Source organism: Phragmites australis, chromosome 8 (assembly GCF_958298935.1).
Source record: "Phragmites australis chromosome 8, lpPhrAust1.1, whole genome shotgun sequence".
NCBI classification, from domain to species: domain Eukaryota; kingdom Viridiplantae; phylum Streptophyta; class Magnoliopsida; order Poales; family Poaceae; genus Phragmites; species Phragmites australis.
The window spans coordinates 16,501,999-16,518,003 of record NC_084928.1 but is presented as its reverse complement, the minus strand read 5'-3'; the positions used below and the strand labels follow the sequence as shown (position 1 = coordinate 16,518,003).

The following is a 16,005-nucleotide window of genomic DNA, read 5'->3' as shown; positions in this document are numbered from 1 at the left end:
TCCCGTTCAACACTCTCGCACAAAGCACATTGATATCCGTCATCACTTCCTAAGAGACCATGTGGCTAATAATGATATCTCTCTTAGTAGTGTTCGATCGGAAGATCAATTGGCGGATATCTTCACTAAACCTCTAGATGAAGCTACTTTTAGTAGATTGCGAAATGAACTAAATGTGATCGATTCTTCTAATATCATGTGATACCTTGTCATATAGATGCATTCATAATAGGAGCTTGTCTAACCTTCTCAAGATAGTGGTGAACGCGGGTTTTGCTTGAGATGGTGGTTCTCTAGTTTTTCTCAAGGCATGTTGTTGGGTTCACCATGAAGAAGCTTGAGAAGGGAAGTAATATGACAAGATAGATTAATTTTACGCTTCGCATTCACATGTCATACAATATGCACTCATGTTTACTTTCATGCATGTATCTTGCATTGCATAAGCATTGGCGGTAGAGAGATCACAAAGGAGAATATCACTCTTTGAGATGGTTGTTCATTCTTGATGTGAACATACAACTCTATAAGTGTGCTTAAATTGATATAAGTGATTAATGCCAATTGAGTCATACCCTATCGAATTTAAAGCCTTAATCTTTAAGTTCATAGGAATGTGACTCAAACATTTCTTTTGGAATTTTCTCCCTCTTTCTCTGGTTCTTAGTTGCCTATTTCAAAAAATTATATATGGTAAAGCATTTTGGCGAATATTTGCAAATGAGTGTTTGAGAGGGTAAAGATTTCACTCAAACTGGTCCAAATATGTGTTTTTGTTGAGTGGTTGTTTGAAATTTGGACTCAGTGAGAGATTTTAGTTTAGCGCATTTTTTTATCACCGAATGATCCGACGTCTGCTCAAAGTTATCACCGGATTATCCGGTCAGTTTAATGAGAACGAGCTCAAAAGGATATACACCGGAAGGTCCGGCGTTTAGTACATGCCTCAGAGGAACGTCCGACATGCAGAAGATGTTTTTTGGGCAGTTTAAAGTGCTCTCTGGAAAATTTGTTCCTGCGTTTATCCGGTGTTCAGTGGCCAAATCACCAGACTATCCGGCGTTCACAAACTAGGTCGAATATGCCCCGGGAATTTTGATCCGATGTCTTTCCGGCGTTCAGTTCCTAAGTCAGCGGACCTTCCGGCGTTCACAAATTTGAGCGGGCCCCGCCTGTCATATAAGCGTTTCGTCGACCGCCCGTCACCGCCCCTTCTGTTTTCTTCTCCCTCGTTGCCGCCCGTACTCGCCGTCGCACTCAGCTCCTGCGCCGCCCTGAGCACCACCGCCTCCCTCTCCGCACCGCCGAGCTCCAAGCGCCATCTCCCTCTCCAGCTCCGCGTTCCTCTCCGCGCCGCCGAGCTCCCGGCACCATCTTCTTCCTCTGCGCCGGCGGTTCTCCTCCACGCCGCCGCAATCCAGCGTCGCCGGCCGGCCTCCCTCATGGTCCTTCCTCACCGCCGGTCTCTACACCCATTAAGGAGTGGTGAGCACAAACTTCAATCCAAATTTCAAACAATGCCAAACCCTAGATCAAATTCAATGAAATTCATTCAAATTTCTTTCAAATCTCGATCAAATCTGAGGCAAACTTTGTTTCATTAGCTTGAATTCCCACTCATTGCCATGAATTGAGTACATGTTCATCGATTTGTGCTAATTTTGGTCAAATTCATGCAAATCCAAGCAAATTCAAGCAAATTTCATCCAAATTCATGCAAATCTGAGTCAAATTCTTGAAATTTGTGACAATTGACTTTCAATTATCATAAATTGAGTACATGTTCATCATTTTTGAGCTTCAGTTGTTAAATTCATCAAGATCATCCAATATTGCCTTAGTTTCTTGTTTTTCATCAAATTATTCAAATTTGGCTCAAATACTCTGCAAATTGATCCATTCTCTTGTATCGTAATCCAAATCCTAGCATGTTCATTGATTTTTCCCATCTTTTACATGCTTAGGGTACGTTTAGGGTTCTTTTCTTCAAAATCTCATAAACTCAATGCGTTCGCTCATCTCGGCATTATCTTTCATCTATTCAGATGGGTCATGAGCGCACTGATAAGGGCAAGGGCAAGATGGTTCAGAAGGCTAAGAGGACTCCATCTGAGAAGGAGTGGGAGAGAGCGAATGCAGCAGTGGATGCCTACAATAGGCAGCAGCAGGGGCAGGGGTTTCAGATCAGAGACACTGCTACCCCTGTACGTCGATCTACCCGCTCCCGTTCTGCTAGAGGAGTGAGCTCGATGCCTTCCGGCCAATCAGACAGCCGGAAGAGGGCTCGTCAGGAGCCTGAACCCGAGGAGGAACAGCAGTCAGGGGAGCCTCAGCCACAGGCAGAGAGACGTTTGCGTGACTTGACTTCTTACAAGTCACCAAAGGTCAAGAAGCTGCGATTTGTACCTATTGACAAGTGGTTTCCTGAGGAGAGAGAAGAGGGAGCAGACACGAGATTCCATACCCTTTTGCAGGAGATCTTCTATGTTTCATATCAGAAGCTGAAGGTCAGTTTGAGCGTTCACAAGATGCTCAACTGGAGATATATGGGGATAGCCGCAGGGGGAGCAGATGTGAGGTGCCATTTTGATTCGATCCTAGGCCTTACTGATTTGCTGACAGATGTAGACCACTATGTTGAGGACTGGGTGAGAGTATTCTATGCTATAGCCTGGATCGCAGAGGACAGATCTTTTGTGCAGTTCATGTTCCAGGGAGAGTTTCAGAGGCTGTACAGGACCGACATTCTCGAGGCTTTGAGGCTGCAGGAGTTTGACAGGAGTTTGCATAAGATTGTCTATCCAGGAGCCAGCGCTCCTTGTCGTGGTCTGACTGGAGGGATTTTCCCGACTGATGACCAGATCCGACCTCTGTTCAGGCCGCCGTTCCCTCCCGGTTCTCGGAGACTACCAGATATGCTGATCCCGGAGGTGCGAGTCATTCACAATGCTCTCAGGCATAGCTTGCTACCGAGGATTGGGAATGCAGAGTCGATCACCAGTCTTCAGCAGTGGCTGATTCTATCCATCTTCACTCACCAGTCGTTTGATATTGTGGACTTCATTCTGTGTGAGATTGAGGATGTGATCGCCGATGGGATGACGATGGTCAGACAGCAGCCATATGCTCATATCATATCTTTCTTGCTTGCTCAGACAACCAGACCCCCAGAGTTCTTTGAGACTTACGAGTCTTCTCGATCTTTCAAGGTGTATGCTCCAGCTCCCCCTACTGACAGACGTCGTGGTCAGCGAGCGATGGCTCACGCTCAGGAGCAGATCCCACCTGAGGATAGAGAGAGAGTGGCTACTGAGGATGAGGCCCTTGCAGAGGCCGAGGCTGAGTTACCACAGGCGTTCCTCGATATAGCCTCTGACAGTGACTCAGACTCTGCGGACCAGGAGTTCTTACCACCTCTCCCACGACGTCACGATCACGAGGCAGGCGGGTCTACTCAGGGTGCACAGCCTTCAGCCTCTTTTCCTTCAGCACCTGAGACGACCCCCCCAGTGCCACCTCCTGCTGCCCCGTCTTTAGAGTTTTCTCAGTTCCTGCAGCAGATGCAGCAGCAGCAGCAGATGATGCAGCAGCAGCAGCAGATGATCATTCAGCAGCAGGCAGCCCAGGAGGAGAGGCAGTTGAAGTATCAGGCTGATTTTGTTCGCCAGCAGGAGCAGCAGACACTGATTATCCAGTCTCTCCAGCAGCAGCAGCAGGCCATGCTTGCAGCACTTCAGCAGTAGCAGCAGACTCTGTTGGCCGACAGGGAGAACAACACTCGGTTATTCTCATTCTTGCTCTAGTAGCCAGGGCAGCAGTTGCCAGCACCAGCTCCAGTCCCCAGTCCCCTCCCTGGCGGCAGCACTAGTCTGCTTAGTACTCCGGAGTCTAGCTTTCCACTGTCAGCTCTTTTGGCCACCGGAGTTCTCTCAGAGCCTGTCGGGACATCTCAGAGGTCAGTGTTACCGTCATTGACTTCACCTCTGCCCACTGGTCCTCTGCGCTTCGAGGATACTCCACAGCCGACAGTTCCTGAGCAGCAACAGCCAGTCGTGCCTCCACCAGTCACTGAGCCTGCACTTGATAAGCCAGATGCTACCCTTCAATCAGTACAGCATCAGATTGATGAGGTGACAGCAGCAGCGGGGCACAGTCCGTCCAGCTCAGACTCCGAGATCGACAGCTCTCAGTTCGTCGTGGCCCCTTCTTCGGCAGCGTCAGATCCTCAGTCTCCTCCAGCTCCGGATGCTTAGTCGTGTCCTAGTTTCCTCTTTTTGGTGCTTCGATGCCAAAGGGGGAGAGTCTAGTGATAGGGGGAGTTGGTAGAGAGAGAGTAGCTGGAGAGTCTAGTGAGTTTTTTATTCAGGGGGAGCTTAGGTTTTTGGGTAGTTTTAGTTCGGATTGTTGGATCTTATGGTTTTTGATGTAGTGACAGGCTATTTGGTTCTATATATGGATGTGTTTCGCTTGTCATTACATTGTGTTTACTTTCATGCGCTCATAATTCTTATTTATTCTAACATTTTCTCTTGCTTAATTGATATATGCCGATGATTGCATAGTTTGGTAGGGTGCTCTTCAATTTCACATCTTTACTTCTAGTATGTGTTGTCATCAATCACAAAAAAGGGGGAGATTGTAGCATCTAGGCCCCTAGGTAAAAGGTAAGAGTTTCGGTGATTAATGACAACCGTATCATTGTGACTAATGTATACGTTTTGAACAGTATCAAAGAAAAAGAAAAACATAATTGACAATGATGTCTTGATACTCTTGCCCTTTAAGCGCTTATATGGACGATCAAAGGACCGGTACATGAAGGTTAAGGATCTTCTAGTTCTAAGTGTCACAAGGAGATGAAGGACACTTAGAGTAGTATATGTTCTATTTCTTTTTTAGTCTTTTGACCGTACTATAAAGAGGGGTTAAGAGTTGTAGCTTGATCTAGGTGAGTCTAGACATAGTTACTTCACACTTGTGAAGTTCTATAGCTAGGTTGGTCATACAAGCTTTTGGTTCAATATCCAAGAAGTTAGAACTCAAGATTGTTTGAATTAGATAAATTCAGCGAAAATTCAACTCACCGGATGATCCTCTGTATAAAGAGTGTACTCATCGGAGCAATTTCCTAAGAGCTCTGAGTTGTAAAATTTTTGAGGACCACGCCGGATGGTCCGGCGTTCAAGTGGTGAGATCACCGGAGAAATATTTGCAGTGAAGTCTCGGCTTAAGTCTACACGCCGGATGGTCCGGCGTTGTGAAGAGTAAACGCCGGATGAATTTATACAGAGAGGTTGCAAACTATAGTCTGGCTGGTTTCAATGCGCTGGATGATCCGGCGTTAGTCCGGATGAAACACCGGAGCTTTAACGGCTAATGGAACAGTTAACGGCTATTCTGTCAGGGGTATTAGCACAGGATATTCCGATGTGAACCGAGTTATTCACACCGGACCTTCCGGCGTTAAGAAAAATTCTAGGTTGTTAGGCAATGGCTAATTCTTGATCCTTAGCCTATAAATACCGACTCATTTGGTCTCTTTTGGTGCTCTTGCGACCCTGTAGCAGCTCATACACTTGGTGTGTCATTTAGAAGCAAGAGAGAGCACTTGTGTTTAATCTCAAGTTCTTAGTTGAAGATTAAGGATATCTTTAGTGCTTGGAGAGTAACAAGTGTGCATCTAGCTGTTGTCTAGGCTTTGTCTTTGTCAAGTGAAGCTTGAAGCTTGTTACTCTTGGTGGTTGGCAACACCTAGACAGTCTTGGTGATCGAATGTGTTCTCGGTGAGCTCTTGGAGGATTTGTTGGAGCCTCGGGAAGAAATGATGTACTTGGTTTGATGCCCGTCAATTCGGAGATGGAGAAGGGGCAATCAAGAGGGAGCACTTGAGTCTTGGTGACTCAAAGGGGAGCTACATCCTTGGTGGATACTCCAACGAGGACTAGGGGGAAGTGCCAACTTCTCGAAACCTCAGGAAAAAATTGGTGTTCTCTTCTCCAACTATTTACATTCCCGTATTTTACTTTGAGTATCTTGGTTCTTGCAAGTCTTTCTTTTTACCATTTTCCCTCTTAATTATCTTACTTGTTTAGTTACCTTGTCCTAGTTTAAATCACGTAGTTGCATTCTCCTTTATCTAGGTTAAGGTTGTTATTTATTTTAGAAAGCGGTAGAAATTTTAATTAGCGCCCAATTCACCCCTCCTCTTGAACCATTCGATCCTTTCGACTATGTAGGATTTTAAATGATGTGAATAAAAGAGAATAATGTCACTGTTTAGTGAAACAATTGTTTCATAAGCTCAAATTTAGCGCTACAAGTGCAAGTCTCGCACATCATTGTACTACATATTGTTGCAATAATTGTGTTTCATTCCCTTCCACCAACCCACAAATTAAGAGGACATGAAGTTACTTTAATACCAAAAAAAGACCTACCTATTATAAGGATTATCAATTAACTCATCTAAGATTACATGGAGACTACAAAGCGGCTTATAAGACAGCACAATTAACCTTGCTTTTTATATTGGTTGAGTTTGTTTTTTAAAACATTAGTAAACTGGTTAAAAAGTCTTAAATTTGTTATTCGCTGAACTAATGGATACAACAACTGATCCCAATGTAACACTGATCACGTTTTACGCAAACCCCACTAATTTGTGCCAATCAAAATTAAACATGCAGAAAGGATCAGGCATAAATGAGATTTATTACATACACAGCGTAATTTAGTACTTTCGATACATCAGCATTCAAAGAAATTCAGTTATATCAAGCATACAGATAGGTTTCTGAAAACAACCCAAGTACCACTACGGGCAACTGTGGTTGCCTCAACTTTCCACTTTTACTTGCTGTGGATCTGAAGCTGTATTCAAATCATTTCCAGCTTCGTCACTTTCTTCGACTGCTGTGTCTTCAGTAGCTTCTTTCTGGGAAAGCATCTCCTTTAATCTTCTCAGCTCTAAATCCTTGGCTTCTAACTCCTCTTGCAGAATGGACACCTGTAGAAGTTGCCAGTTCAAAATCTTTAGTTAACAGAAGGGGCAATCAAACCGATACAAGTAAGAATGATAAAGCTTACCATTTCGTTTGATCTCTCAACGTCATTTGTTACACCATCCATGTGTTTATACAAAACTGACGACAAAAGAAAAGGGTCAAATAGATCAATATAATTATTCCGTAGCAAACAGAACGAATTTACTTGATAGGACCTTGTGAAATCTGTTTCAAAATGTATGCATATTAAGATATGTTGCTGTACCAGATCCAACAGTTTTAAAGAAACTAATTCACACGCACAGTTGTCCCACAGAAGGAAGATGGTTAAAGAAGACGAGGTTTTCATCATGCCTTTTCATTTTAGTAGAACAGAGAGCCTGACTAACTAGTATCCCAGGTACCGTCACTATCTTTTTGATTGCTGAGCAGGGACCTGATTATTCATTGCTTAGGTAACTAGTAATCCCAGCAGGGCAGAAAGAGAGACGCAGAGGGGGGGGGGGGGGGAGTGATGTCATTTTGTCAAATTTGGATGGTGTTAGTCCCCAAACCAGTGGCATAGTTGATGTTGCTGACCAGGATTGAAGTGGCATTGACGCCAGCTCCGTCTTTTAGTGGCAAGCGTACAAAACTGTACAAATAAGAAACAAAACAGTGGCAAAAATGCAAATGGCCCTAAAAATTGGCAGCAACCAGCAGGACCAGCCTGGAAAAACATTGGTCTGAAAAGTTCTAAATTTAATCATTGAATCTTGAAAACTCTTAGGCTAATGATTGTTATTAGGACACATCTAAAAACTGCACATGCATGCTTTAGACTGCACACCTATTTTTTATTAAAAAAAGTTTGAACATGAGCATTTTATTCTATTTTTGGACTTTTTTACATCTAGACTTGCAACACTTATCTGTGACCCTCTTCAATACGTGGCAAAAATAGAGGAAACATCCAATAAATAATCCATTTGTTCGTCTGCCTCTTAAATGCAGTTATGTAAACAATTTTGTGAAAAACCATAAACAAATTAGAATGGATCCGTGAGCAATTTAAGAAACAAATTAAGGCAATTCAGATCGGATGTTCAACAAATTTTGTGAACAAATTAGAACCAATTCAAAGGCAATATCAGATTTAGCTGTTACATAATTTCAATAAAAAAAATGAGAACAATTTGTGAACAATTTTGCTGCAAGCAAATTTCAAAAAAGCAAATTGTTTCAAACTTGCAAGCAATTTTGTATACTTTCAAGAGAAAAATAGGTGTGTATGCTATAAGACTAAAGCATGCACTTGCAGTTTTTAGATTTTACCTTGTTATTATTTGTGTGTGCAAGCTAATGAAAGAATTAGTATTAAGTTCATGAATTTAAATTATGTCGAAGGAGGCAACGAACACTATGGTGCATTACACAATGCTTCCCTATTGCGTGCCCTCCAAGCATGTCACAACCAATGATGGCAATATTCCATATTACCTGAGAATATAGGACTAACTTCCATTGAATTGAATATTTCAAGCCTGTCACTACCACATATAGCTCTTCCACGCCAATATTTTCTCATTTTGGATAACAATGAGGACATCCAACAACTCTCGTGGCACTCGACTACCATATAGGTAGTCTTGTTCAAGGTCAACTTAACTGCTGCTACTAAATTATTCCAAATAATTTTCTGAACAATCGCTCCATGACCATATCTAGTGCAAAGTTCTATCCAGAAACAATCAAGAGAAATCCAAACAAGTCCTAAAATGATTTCCAACCATGTGAGGGAAATCTATCCATCATGTGACCACCAAGCGCCCCCAAATCTGATCCACCCATTGCTTATCGAATATTCCAAATATAAAGATTGCATGAGTGCACCTAGATGTGTCTAATAACTTTATCAGTGCACAGACCTGAATATTCTCTCTGCATATCGAGGACGAATATTTGCTTTGTAATGATATATTGGGGGTAATTATACTGATGAGATGAATCATACATCCGCACCCATGTCAGAGTAACACTAGATAAAAGGTTTGCCTCATATTCTGTATTGACGTGGCAGCCCATTGGAACAGATCTGTTCTAAATTATCGATATGCCCCAGCATCATAATGGAGTAATGGGCAGACGACCACCATAGAATTATAAAGACAGGAATATATGGATGAGGAGCAAAATCACTAACCATCGAATTGATTCCTGAGCTCATTGTTCTGGGACTTCAGAACTGCAATTTTCATTCCAAGTTCATGGATCTGTACCAAAGATACATTGTTAAAAAAGCATTGTTATAAGTAGTTGGGTAAGAAACTTTTACACCCACACGTGTACACGTGAGCTGAACTATTTGCATAACAAGGGCACGTCTAATTATTTTGTTCTAATTATGTATGGGTTTTCAAAGAAAATGACCAAGGACACTTTTCCTCTTAGGATGATATTTACAACAATCGGAAAGCACATACATAATTTTATAAGGATGTAAAGTTAAGTGAAAGTCAGTCAGAGGACTTTACTTTTCCTTCCGAAGCCATCGCCCCAATCTCTTCATTTTCCTCTTGCAATGTTCTACATTTGGCCATTAGCATTTTCCCAAGTTTGCTGGATGGAGTAAAATTGACAGCAGCAACATTGTCTTGTAGCTCCTTTATCTTTTTCTCTTTCTCATCCACAAGATTCTGATACAAAAGTAGGCAGTAGGATTTGGTATTAGCCAGTGTTCTACAGTTGTTTACTATTAGCCAGTGAGTCTCAAGATATGATTTAGCATTCCTAGGCCACCAAATAAAACACGAATTTCAGATTTTTTGAATACATCATATAATTTCATATTCCTCAACCTAAGGTATCATCGGTAATTCTAAATTACCTATCCCTCTTCTTTCCCCCAAATAGCATACTCATTGCTTTTCACAATTTATTACTCAATGCATCTTGTTACATGGAAACATATAAAGACATTTCTTGTAACATTTGTATATATAAGATATGAGAAATGCTAAATATCTGATGACAGATTTTAGGAGGGATAATCTATCAAATTTCTAACCTTCCAATCTGTGTTGAGATTCGTGTTGGACTCCTCTTCCACCTCCAACGAACTCCAACGAGCTCCATGAACTCTAGCAAAGTTAGGGTTTTGGGTTAGGGTTCGGGGTTTTTTTTTGGGGGGGGGGGGGGACTTGTGGGTCTCCAGCTCTAGAAGATGGCCGGGGAGCTCACCGGCCTGGTGGTGGTAGATGCCTGTTGGGTTGGCGATGGTGGCGGGAGCGTGGAGGTTGGAGTGGTTAGCATCAGCGGCAGTGGCAGGCGGCGGCGTCGCTAGAGGCGGCAGAGGTGGGGGTGCTCGGGAAAAAGAGCTCGAATCAGGCGAAGGAGCGGCAGAGGGCACCAGAAGAGGGGCGGCGAAGGGAGGGGCGGCAAAGGCGGGGCAGGCCACGCTGGCGCCAGGGACGGCGCGCGGGGCCGAGTCGGGAGTGGTGGTGGGAGTCAGGCTGGGAGAGATGGGGTGGGGTGGAGATTAGGGTACTGTGTGTGTATATATATATATATAAGTGAATTTGAGACGATCTGGGCTGTCTGATCTAGATCGAAGGGTCCAAAATTTGACAGATTTAGAGTGTCTAAATCTGTCATCAGATAACTAGACACTCACATAAGATATAATGAAACTGTTAGGTTTGTGCCTTTAATACATGGTTCAATAGGATTATAACCACTTGCATATTCTTTCTAATACCCATATTTGGCTAATAGTATAAAAGCTAGTGCAAAAACAAATCATAAACTTCCTATTATGGTTCTTTTAGAAAATACAGCAAAATGATTTGCATGATCTAAACATACAAATACAAGATAATACAACAAAATGAGAACTGTCTGATTCCGGAAATGCATGGGACCTTTAAGCGAGTAAATTCCTCATGAATTGCTGGATCAAGCAATAGTCTCCTTGTCTGTTAAGCATACAGAAGAATGCATTAAATTAAGCTAACCAGAATGTCAACATGGGGTAAAACATTATTAGGACAATTACTCAGGATATTATCTCATAGGATGTAAGTTCATTTTTAGAGTTGAATTGTGAGACATTGTACCAATCTTAGTGTCCTAGTCAAGGCAACCATATAATGGCTATGTACTGCAACTTGAGAAATCAAACAAGAGATAATTAGCCTTTCTGTAACTAAATGTCTTACCCCTAATATATGGTCCATTTGTCCCTATTCTAGTATCTCATCTCATTCAAGCTGTGGCGTTCTGTCCCTGTACTTTACTGTGTTTAAGCCATCATGAACTGTTCACAACAAAGAGGGTGCAACATCGCTGTCTGGGGACCAAGCCCTTGGCATGTTAAGGTATTTTCTTCTGAGATCAGTCAGCATAATAGAGTAGACTGAATTTGGGCGATTACTGGACTTACTGCCCTTTTCAAAACTTGGAGGGCAAAAATGGCCCTCTGGCAAAACATTTTTTTGGTTATTAACCCCAACATGTAATGAACAATAGTTCACATAAAAAAATTAAGTACATTATGTTTACCTGCATTGACGGTGGCCTTAATTGAGTTTTTAAATCTCTAACTGCAGACTGCAAATTCATACACAAAAAGAAAATCAACAATCAGCAAAACAATGAGGAGAAAATGAACAAAACAGCCACAGGAATAGTGAATAAATTTTAAGCCAATGGTCCTCAAAATAGACTTTATCATAAGCTTCTAATTAGTTGCCATTATGGATTGTACACTACATATTAAATAATTAAATTAAAAAATATTCAACAGATTCATCCATATTGACATGTTTCTCCTCACAGAAAAATAAGTCTTCCAAACAGCACCTTCAGTTCTGTAATCTCTTGCTCCCGTTTTGCAAATGTTACAATATAAGCAGCCTCTCTTTTCTTTGCTTTCTCCAGCTGAGTATGTAACAAAACAAAAAATTCAATTGAAGCAAAACAGAACTATGCCACCAGTCCCTCCTATAAAAACATGACCGAAAGGACCAACCTGCTCCTTCAATGACTCCTCTGATGACTTCAGGTTACTGAGGTAAGAAACCACTGAAACAGGATCTATTTAAAATTAAAATAAATTAATATACTCAGTGATTTGGTCAGCCGTTACAAATTATTTTGAAGGACTTTTATTTAATTCACAAACCTGGATTTGTTCCAGCAGGTACAGCTGGAATGTTCTGAAATGCCGAATGCCACTTCTGGATTTCCGATTTAGCAGCTTCCAGTTCAACCTGTGATGCATGTAAATACAACATTTCAGAAATTATTTCCAATGACAATAGGGTCATATATTTAACTAGGTAGACGAGTCACTGGAACAGAGGGCAAGTGACAATCGTGCGATTAACAGCACAGACAAATATTACTTCATCTCCCATTTCTCCCATAACAATTTCACTTTTCTACCTCAATCTTGAAAAGAAATTTATTTTTTCAGCAGTGCACTTTTATCTATAGGCAGCTGGCTTTCTGTTTCTCCAGTCAAGTTTGACTACACAATGCTCCTTAGTTGATGCATATTATATTGGCAACATAACAGAAGCAACGTGCTTTAGTAATATGGTAGGTGTGGGTTGGAGGCGGAAGATAATGGCGTAGATTGCCCTCGTCACCAACAGGGCTTGTACCCGCGGCAAAAGGCTCTGAATTCTGATCATGCCAAGTTCTTGGGACTTGATTTATTTCTTGTTTAACTGAAATAGATGCTGTGATCTCTTAATCTTATATAGGAGTCATCCCTAACAATCTTGCTAAGAAATCTTTTCTCTAAGATTCTAATTAATAGATATTATCTTATCTCTAAATAATTTAACTTGATATCCAAAACCAACTAACAAATTAAGTAGACAGATAGACTTAGTCAAGTATTGGGCTTACACTTACACTACAGTAGATGTGTGCTACAAATTTAGGATTTCTGCTTTTGTTTTTTTATGTAGATGCAAAGGACAGCGTGATTTCTACACCATATTCAACAAAAACTGGCAGCAGCATATCTTGCATATTTGTCTTTTGGTTATTTTCTTGTACAGTTAACAGTTACATGCAAATATTTTCTTTCCACTTGAACAAAAACTGATTACCAAGTGAAATGCTGATTTACAGTGATCATATTATACCAAAATTATGGAATAATAACAGAGTAATACAACAAAAACATATTTTATAGTATTTTAATGCACTAATAAACGAAAACAGTAGGAAAGGTGAATAACAACAAACCTGGCAGGATGCAAGGCTATGTTTACATTCCTGCAAACTTCAGAAGGAGTAGAAACTCAGTCAAATGTTCATCATTAACAATATAACTGCTTTTATATGCTAACAAAAAATCAATAGCTAAAAAGGTCAAACATGAAACGTGATGTACCTTTCACGAAGAGACAGAATCATTCCTGTCGCAGCTCCTGGTGCACTTTCCTCCACCTTTGTATTTTCCTGCACCACAAATTCCAGTCTTAATGCAGCAGCTGTTGGTCAAAATCACAGAATCTCATGTCTGCTACAGCAGTCAGGCAATGAATCTAATAAAGGCTAAAAAGGGCAGTATTTTCTTGATTACTGCAGTAACCAGTATAATACAATTACATGATTCAACTTCATACCCAAACCAAGGTATGCACCATCTTTTCATTATCCTACAAGTTGTTTGGCTTCCTAAGCCATGTATGATAAGAAATTGGCCATAGCATCTAATTCAATGGACACTATTCCAATGCCTAGCATTGCTAGTAGGCAAAGATGCATGATTTTGGCTGTTGCCTAACCTAGCCTTCCCTTGCCTTGCCTTGCCTTGCCTAGCCTTGGCAAGGGAAGGCTAACAAACCAAACATGCCCTAAACTGCTAAGCATTCTTCACTTAATACAATGTTGAAAACCACAGCCAGTTTGGTCAGAGGTAATTTTCGGGACAGATTTGAAGTCTATTCCATGGTCAGTAGGAGTGGGCATGAGAATTTAAGTGGGATGCAAATTTTGAGGGTCCAACTCCCATCATTTTAAACATACGAAATGGGAAGACAATTGGAAGGGAGTTGATTTCCAAGATGAATACCTTCATCATGGCTTAAATCAATTTCCTAGAATTTGCCACCAGTTTTATCACAAAGCAGTGTTCGCCTAAACAATCGTCTAGGCAGTCTAGACGACAACTAGACGCTAGTTGACGGGTTGGTGTTGAGTTTAGGGGGTAAATGCTACATTAGTCGGCTAGACCGTCTAAACGGTCAAACATGGTCCTAGACGGTTTAGAAAGCAGGATTAGACTATTTCTGGACGCGTCTAGGCAGCTGTGTGGGAGGGGAATTTTTTGCTCCATGTCAATTAGTTTAGGGTTTGACATAGGGCTAGTGTAGTAGTGTGATGGACTGATGGTTCTACTTCATGCTGCCTGCTACCGTTTTACAAATTACTAGTTGATGCTTGTAAGCTCATTGTATATTTGTTTATAAATTTGTAAGATGCCTCAAAGCTCACATGAAAAATGTCTAGCATATAGCTATTTGTTTGCATCAGTGTTACCTAGACACGTACACGGGTGTCGGAATCCGACTCGGATTCAGGTGTCCGATTCGGCAAAGAAAATTTGGACACGCGAAATACAACTCGGAATTCAACACAGATTCAGGGTGTCCGATTCGGCAAAAAAATTTGGACACGAGTGTGCAGGTAACACTGGTTTGCATACTTTCTGCTACAGTAGGTGAACACTGCCACAAAGGCATTGGACTAGAACAAGAAAGCAATTTTCCATGCACAATCCCACCACAAATTCCCTCCTCCATACTCACATTCCTCTTCCTAATTGCAGCCAAATATGAACAGTAATTTTTACAGCAGGGACTCCGCCTGCTGATGCCTAAAATTCGCTATGAATTGTTCCAGCAGCCAAATACAAATAGAATCAAAAGATTTTGCTCTAGATAGATCATAACAGCACCGAAAAATAATAACAATCACCTAACCTTCTTGGAAGCGAAGACGTCATCGTCATCGTCGTCCAGATCGCCGAACGGCTTTTTCTCGCCTGCAGAGAAGCAGCCGCAACAAGAACCATAAGAAGCAAATGGCCAGCGGCGGACATGCCGTGGAATAACCCCCAAGAACTTCTTGAGATAAGCCCTAAACCGATATTAATTAGTACGTACTCCGCCACGCAGGCCCAAGGATACCTGGATCCGTGTTCATCTGTAGCGACGGCCAACGTAGAGGGCGGTGAATGGAGAGCCTGCGTGCAAGGTTGAGCTTCCTCCTCCACGCTCCGAGGAAAATAAGCGGGGGAGGAGGAGGCCGGCGGGCGAGCAGCGCTTTAACCTAGCTTGAGGACGGCGGCCGAGGGAGCCTTCGGGACTGGAAGATCGAGGAGTCGGCTTTTGGGCTGGGAACGACGCATTTTAAGATTTGAGCCGAGAAAATTGAAGGCGCAGAATTCCTAGAGAGCGCGCGTTCCGTGGACCCAAAAGCAAGGTGCCGGCTTTGGGTTGAATTTCCAAACTACAAGGTATATTACTACCTCCGTCTTATTTTTACTTATCATCTAACACAATGGTAAGGTCTCCAGTACATTTGACGGTTGCTTTTTCTAAATATTTATTATTAAAAACATAATTATTAGAAAAATATTAGTTGAAAATATAATAATATTATGTCCACGTGAGAAATCATAATACTTTTGGTTATATTAACTATCAAAGTTTCTAAAAGTTGATTGCATGCATCCTTAAACATCATCTATTTGAAAATAGATGTAGCATTTTTTTAAGGAACAGTACAATCTAACTTCAACTATTGTGATCGTAATCATAACACAGTGACAGTGTAATAACTGTTAATGTAATAGCTCTTTCTCTCTTTTTATATGGAGTGAGTAGGGGTATTTATAGATATACCTCAACCACTTCTATTGTCATTACACATTTGCTCTTATCTACAGGAATATTCTAACTACCGATAGGGGATATTCTAGGGTATCTTTAAGGGGATT

The 16,005-nt window shown here is 41.5% G+C and overlaps 1 protein-coding gene across 1 annotated transcript; it reads right to left on the bottom strand.

Annotated features, from left to right (window-relative positions):
- Nucleotides 1–6,694: 6,694 nt before the first annotated feature.
- LOC133926710 (FKBP12-interacting protein of 37 kDa-like) lies at nucleotides 6,695–15,446 on the bottom strand. The gene is made up of 13 exons (XM_062372735.1): nucleotides 15,194–15,446; nucleotides 14,987–15,048; nucleotides 13,393–13,460; nucleotides 13,245–13,281; nucleotides 12,166–12,253; nucleotides 12,013–12,077; nucleotides 11,844–11,921; nucleotides 11,544–11,591; nucleotides 10,904–10,957; nucleotides 9,518–9,679; nucleotides 9,187–9,256; nucleotides 7,087–7,142; nucleotides 6,695–7,006 (listed from the first exon to the last, which is right to left on the bottom strand). The coding sequence occupies exons 1-13, from the start codon at nucleotides 15,207–15,209 to the stop codon at nucleotides 6,836–6,838; spliced, it is 975 nt and encodes a 324-aa protein (XP_062228719.1). The 5' UTR covers nucleotides 15,210–15,446; the 3' UTR covers nucleotides 6,695–6,835.
- Nucleotides 15,447–16,005: the final 559 nt, after the last annotated feature.